Source organism: Chrysochloris asiatica, unplaced genomic scaffold (assembly GCF_000296735.1).
Source record: "Chrysochloris asiatica unplaced genomic scaffold, ChrAsi1.0 scaffold00076, whole genome shotgun sequence".
Lineage (NCBI taxonomy): Eukaryota > Metazoa > Chordata > Mammalia > Afrosoricida > Chrysochloridae > Chrysochloris > Chrysochloris asiatica.
Window position 1 is genome coordinate 3,273,711 of NW_006408594.1, and position 6,844 is coordinate 3,280,554.

The following is a 6,844-nucleotide window of genomic DNA, read 5'->3' on the forward strand; positions in this document are numbered from 1 at the left end:
GAACAACTGCTTCTTGGTCCAGGTACAGATTTCTTAGAAGTACAATGAAGTGTTCTGGAATACTCATACTTCTCAATGTTGTCCATAGCTTGTCATGATCCATAGGTGTATGGATAGTGTCATATCACAGGCAGCCTTATACTTCAAGACAGAACTTGAAATGTTCTTTTTGATGATGAAAGTGATGGTATTCCTCTTCAATTTGTTGTTCCCAGTGTAGTAAACCTTATGATTGTCAGATTCTAAATGGCCATTACCAGGCCATTTCAGCTCAGCAACGCATAGGAGTTTGATCTTTGTGTGTTCTATTTAATTTTTGCTAACTTCCAGTTTTCCTAGATTCATACTTCATACATTCCATGTTCGAATTATTGGTGGATTATTATTTTGCAACTGTTTCTCCTCAAATTGAGTTGTGCACCTTCAGCAAATGAAGGGCCCAAAAGCTTTACTCCATTTGTGCCATCTGGTCAACACTACTTTGAAGAGGCTGCTCTTCCCCAGCTCTATTTTGAGCGCCATCCAACCTGAGGGGCTCAGCTTCTGGCAGTCTGTGTGACAGTATTCTGGCACTATTCTTAATCTTGTCATCTTCCTGCACTATTTCTGACAAACATCTGCTATTTATAACATTTTCAGTGGCTAAACATTCAGAAGTAGTCTGTCTTCTCCTTCTTTCTAGAATTTCTTAGTCTGGGAACTCAGCTGAAACCTGTCTCCTGTGGGTGACCCTACTGGTATTTAAAGTGCTTGTGGGGATCGCTTCCAGCATCCCAGCAACACAGCAGCCACCACCAGACGACAAACTGACAGGCGAGTGGTGAATGTGCATATGAGGCGATTGAAAATACCATGGCTTGGATCAGACGCACTTTAGTCCTCAAACCCTTTAAAGAGGTTTTGTGCAGCACATTTGCCTAATGCAGTGCATCACTTGACTTCTTAACTGCTGCTTCTATGAATGTTGATGGTAGAGCCAAACAAGACGAAGTCTTTGACAACTTCAGTCTTCTCTCCATTTATCATGATGCCATTTACTGGTCCAGTACTGAGGGGGCTGCTGTTATGTAAAAACTCAGCTAAGGGCCTGAGAAAGCTTTCAGAGGTCTTTATGGATAGGGCAGAAGTGAGAGACCTCCAGGAAAATACTACGCCCGACTTTGGCTCCTGTAGTAGCTACCCTGGGACACAACGGTATGGCCATCTTTCCAGGGAGAGACCGCCCAGAGATTAGGGGGTGCTCACTGGTGTGCCTGAAGCCAGGCGCTGGTGAGGCTGAGATTCCAACTCTGCTCTTAGAATTCCATGTACTTTGATTGCGTTGCCCTTTTCTCTCTCTGCTCCATGCTTCCGTGGGTCATTTTCATGCCTGGTGAGACCCCAACTCTGAACCCAGGGCACCTGAGACTCTTGCCCTTCTTGCCTTCCTGTGCCCTTGTGCAAAATAATGGAGTAGGGCGAGGTCCTAAGCATCACAGCCTCCATAAGCTGACCCTGCTTGTCTTCCCAACCTCCCCACCACTGCCTCCTCCCTCCTAGCAGCCTCAGCTTGTCTTCCCAACCTCCCCACCACTGCCTCCTCCCTCCTAGCAGCCCCAGCTTGTCTTCCCAACCTCCCCACCACTGCCTCCTCCCTCCTAGCAGCCCCAGCTCCTGGCCCCTGTCCACGACTCAGGTGTGGTGGTGTGGGTGCCTCCTTCAGTGAAGCCTTCTCTAATGAGCTCTTCTGTCTCCGAACTGCCTATTCCCCACCCTGTCTTCCTTCCCTAAACATCCCTGGGTCTTCTCACAACTGCATTGCCGTTTTATGTCTCAGACGTTCTGCCTCCCCCTCTAGACAGAGTTCTCCCAGGGGCCAGGGCAGTGGGAGTAGGGGGCGCTGGTTGTGCATTTCTGTACTCCCTGCTTTCCCGACAGGCCACCCTGCAGTTCTGTGTGGTGAAACCACTCATGGCCGTCAGCACCGTGGTCCTGCAAGCTTTCGGCAAGTACCGGGACGGTGACTTTGAGTAAGCAGTGGGAGCTGGCCACGGGTGTGGGGACGAGTGTTGGTGTAGGGTGGGCGGCCTGCACAGAGGCTGATGACCTCGCTCAGGAGGTGGGCAGCAGACTGGACCCACACCACATGTCCCTGCACAAGTCCAGTGGACCTGAGCACTGGTCACCTGCCCAGACAGGCTGCAGGGTGGTGCCCTGGGCTGGGTCAGGAAGGGACAGTGACTGTACTCCCAAGTCGGGGGGGCGGCAGGTTTGAGCCCCCCCAGGTGTGAACCTGCCCTTCAGCTGGAGATCGCTGAGTGTTACCGGGGGCCCGGAGTCCTCGAAAGCCCTTCATCACACTGCTGGGCCTATCCCGCAGCCTTGTCTAGGCAGGGAAGGGCCTGGGGCTGGATAGGGGGCGCAGCCAGGCTCAAGTGGAAAGGTGGCAGAGCCAAGCTCGCTTTCACTTGCTTGGATACTGTCTCTGGTGGTCTTGATGGCTGTGCCTCCCACCCAAGGCCCCAAATACAGCCCTAGCTGCTGTTCCTGCTTTGCCTGCCAGGACTGCCTGTCCTTTGCCAAGACCCCCTGTCCCCCATCAGGAGCCCCCATCCACACCAGGTGCCCCCATCACCCCCAGTACACCCCACTTCCCACCAGGACCCTGTATTCTCCATCTGCAACCCCATCCCACACCAGGAGCCCCCATCACCACCAGCACACCATATTCCTATCAGGGTTCCCTGCCCGCATCAGGAGCCTTGGTCCCCACTGGGAGCCCCCATATCCCACCAGAGCCCCCAACCCCCATCAGGAACCCCCATCCCACCAGAAGCATGGACACCAGAGCTGCAAACAGCAGTTTACACCCATGGGCTCTGTACTGCCCGTGCCCTTGTATCCCCAAGCCCAGTATCCCGAGTCCTCTGACCAGCCGCCCTCACTTCAGTGGCCTGCACAGTGCTACTGAGAGCCATGAGGGCAGGAGATGGCGGGGAGGAGCAGGGGCCCTGTCCCTCCATCCAAGCCAGAGCCTGCCCCCACTCCCACAGTGTCACCAGCGGCTACCTCTACGTCACCATCATCTACAACATCTCCGTCAGCCTGGCCCTCTATGCCCTCTTTCTCTTCTACTTCGCCACCCGAGAGCTACTCAGCCCCTACAGCCCCGTCCTCAAGTTCTTCATGGTCAAGTCTGTCATCTTTCTCTCCTTCTGGCAAGGTGAGCCCCTCCCAGCTTCTCTGTGCGGCACCCCGGGGTGATGGCTGGTCTGGAGCTCAAAGGGACCATCCATGGGGCCATGTCATGGGTGGGCTGGGGGCCTAGAGACTCAGAATTGGTGACACCTGTGTTTTGGTGCCTGGACAAGGAATTGGGGATGGGGTCTCGTGGTGACTTGGCTTTGTATCAGCATGGACCCCACGCCCATCTTCACTGGGGTGGTGGGCATCTGGGGGGCTGCATAGAGGAAGGAGGACTGGGAAGGGGGTTCTGTTTGGGGCCAGATGCCCATGTTCCCCTTCTCCCCCCCCCCCCCATGCCAAGGCATGCTCCTGGCAATCCTGGAGAAGTGTGGCGCCATCCCCAAGATCCACTCGGCCAGGGTGTCGGTAGGCGAGGGCACCGTGGCTGCTGGCTATCAGGACTTCATCATCTGCGTGGAGATGTTCTTCGCAGCTCTGGCCCTGCGGCATGCCTTCACCTACAAGGTCTACGCCGACAAGAGACTGGATGCACAAGGTAGGACCCGGGAGCTAGGAGCCTCCCCTCAGTGGAGCCGCAGGGCCTACAGAGCACTCCGGCCCTGCCCCAGGCCCTTCTGCCTCCCAGAGGCCTCAAGTGTGAATGGGTCAGCTCCTAGGAGCCCCAGTGCACATGTGGGAAACGGATCACAAATGTGGACACCTGCCTGGGTCACATGGTGGATGTGCTGGGGCCAGGAGGGGTCCTGACCAGGAACCCACTGTCTCTACTGTATCAGAGCACCCCCTTGTAGCTCATGACTGATTCTAGGGACCTGGATGGCAGAGAACAGAGACCCTCCTGAAGGTTCAGCATTGGCCTTAAGGAATAGACAATCTCCTGACAGGTCCCAACACCCATGATTGTCTTTGTGGCTTACATTGTCCTCTTCTTTAAAGTGCCCCGTTTTTAAAAAAAAAAAAAAAAAAACCCAAAGCATCTGATTACGTTTAAGAAACTGACTCAGGTGATTGCAGCTTGTAACAGCTTTCTTTTAACAACGTCTGATCTCCCTTTGTGTTTGGATGTTGGCGACGGGTACACTGGAATTTGTTCTGACTCATAGTGACTCTGTAGTAGGTTTCTGAGGAGCAGCTGATGGACTTAACTGCTACTCAGTGCTGATCCTGTAGCGCCACAGCAGACAAGTGCTTATCAGCCCTGGTTGTCGTTAGAATGCCCAGAGAACTTTGAAACCCACCTCGTCTGGGCCTTGCCTTCAGAGGTGCTGATGGAACAGGACTGGGTTGGTTCTGGGTGGGATGTGCTCTGAAAGCTTCCTGAGGAAATTCTGAGCAAATCTCTTGTGGGAAGCTGCAGTGGGCCAGGGGGAGAGTTGCCCTGGTGGCTGCTGGGCACCTCCTTAACCTGGAGGAGGCTGGCTGAGACTGACCCAGTGAGAAAGCCTGAGGGACGGGGGAGGAAAAGCCCTGTGGTTTAATATATCCACTCAGGAGCTGCTGAGGGCATGAAAACAGGCCCCATGACTGGGGTCTGAGTGGAGTTCAATCACCATCAGCCTGCCCATTCCTCCTTTAGGGCCCTGGTCCTTCCCTGAGTAGGAGGAGACCATCAAAGCCTGTGTCCTGGGGCGGTAGACTGAATTTTACTCCAGGCCTCTCAGTGCCCACCAGGCCCTGTCTGCTAACACACTTGCTGACTGGGGTTGGAGGTCATTTTCAGTTCTCGATCGCAAACCTACTCTGTGCCAGACGCCATGCTGGCCAGAGCTTGTCAGTTTCCTGTTGCCCAGCAGAGCCAGCGGCCAGTGTTGATAACAATGTCCACTACACCTAGTCCTGGCAGAAGCCCTGGAGCCTGGGGCCACTCCCAGGAACAGTCAGGGCCATGGCAGACGGAGACCCACCTCTGCTGTCCGGCCTGAGCAGCTTGTCCACACTGTCCCCCCACCCCCCTGCAAGAAGTATCAGGACCAGAAATGCAACTCCGGCTCCCAGCAGGGAGCTGCCTTGGCCTCCAAGGAAGCTGGAGCTGCTGCATGTGTCACCCGCCTCTCAGGCCCCCCTCTGATGTCCATTCTGTAACTGAGGTGCCCTGCCCCAGCCTGGCCTGAGAAGAAGGGGCTCAGACTTAGACACTGAGGTTGAATATGAGTGATGAGTCAGGGTGCCCACTGTTTGGTCTTTCCTCACCCTACCTCCCTGAAACAAAAGTGGGAGACCACAGGCGTTATCCCGAGATCCACAAGGCCTCCAAGGTGCCAGGGGACAGTTGGAGCCCTCTGGACATTGGGAGGGCCTTGGGACGGGGCGGCGGGTGTCTGGAGTGGTTGCTGACGGCCATCAGGGGGATGTTGCTCACACAACTGTCTCTTCTCTGTTTCTCCGGCTTCTCTTCCCTGTCCACCCCCCCCTCCCCCCGCCCTGCTTTTTTGGCCTCGGGCAGTACCAACATACGGCCCTTACGGTAGGTTCTGCTCTCAGTCTGCACGTCTGTCCTGCACGTCAGTCCTGGTCACTGTCACCAGCATGCCCCTCTTCCTTGCTTTTTCTCTGTGTCCCCAGTCCACCAACCACAGTGCCACCATTCTCCCTGCCCAGTCTGGGTCCCCAGGTCCACCTCCCGAGAGCTTGCCTGCTTCCATCCCGGAGGCTCATGGTCTGCTCAGCAGGGACACAGCATTGCCTAATGGGAAACTGGGGTGTTTAGCCATGTTTCCATGGAAAGAGCATGCATGTCAGAAGACCTGGCTGGGTTCCAGCTGGGCTTTGTGGCCAGGGCCATTACTCCCCTCTGAGCCGGGGATGTTCCATCCATATGGGAATCAGGAAGTGGCACATCCAGGCATGCAGCGCCCACCCTGGCACAAACCTTTTGGTCTCTGCTCTGCTGAGGCTCCAGGTCCCAACAGTGGGAGCTGATGGATCAGGGTGCCTAGTTGGATACATCCGGCCCCCCCAGACCTCTGACCTGGCCCTCCCATTTCCATACTGAACTAGCCACAGATGCTTGAGGCTGGCTTGGGGCTCCCAAGCTCCAGGCACAGGCTCATTGCTGCCAGTTACTAGTCTCTCCGCCAGGGCCCTTCCCACCTGCTGACCCAGTCTCAGTGGTTGTCACTCCCTTTGATGTGCTTCGGCCACCTCTCAGGGCTCCTTGGCTGCACTTCACTCCAGCCCCCCCCCCAGCTAAACGAGCAGTTTCTTAGTCTGCCCTTCTTGTGTCCTGGACCCTACTCTCTCTCCCAGGAAGCTCAGGGTGGGGGCCGGGGCTGAGCCACCACAGATCCTCACCCACCTCCCGCCTCCTGCCCGCAGGCCGCTGTGCCCCCATGAAGAGTATCTCCAGCAGCCTCAAGGAGACCATGAACCCGCACGACATTGTGCAGGACGCTATCCACAACTTCTCCCCGGCCTACCAGCAGTACACACAGCAGTCCACCCTGGAGCCGGGCCCCACATGGCGCGGCGGCACCCACGGCCTCAGCGGGGCCCGTGACAACGAAAAGACACTCCTGCTCAGCTCAGACGATGAGTTCTAGGTTGGGGTTGCTGGGGGACACAGGCTCAGGCACCGAGGGCAGGGCATGTCCTCACTCCAGCCTCCAGTCTGGGCCAGGAGACAGCTTGGCCCAGCTTTGGCAATGCCCTTTAATTTATT

General features: G+C 55.9%; 1 protein-coding gene across 1 annotated transcript in view; it reads left to right on the forward strand.

The window, feature by feature from the left end:
• The window catches only part of TMEM184B (transmembrane protein 184B), a 42,421-nt gene extending 35,577 nt beyond the window's left edge, over positions 1–6,844 (forward strand). Inside the window, exons 5-8 of the mRNA XM_006865190.1 lie at positions 1,918–2,009; positions 3,033–3,202; positions 3,527–3,721; positions 6,502–6,844. Coding sequence (XP_006865252.1) covers positions 1,918–2,009; positions 3,033–3,202; positions 3,527–3,721; positions 6,502–6,725 — 681 coding nt within the window. The 3' untranslated portion in view covers positions 6,726–6,844. The remainder of the gene's footprint in view (positions 1–1,917; positions 2,010–3,032; positions 3,203–3,526; positions 3,722–6,501) is intronic.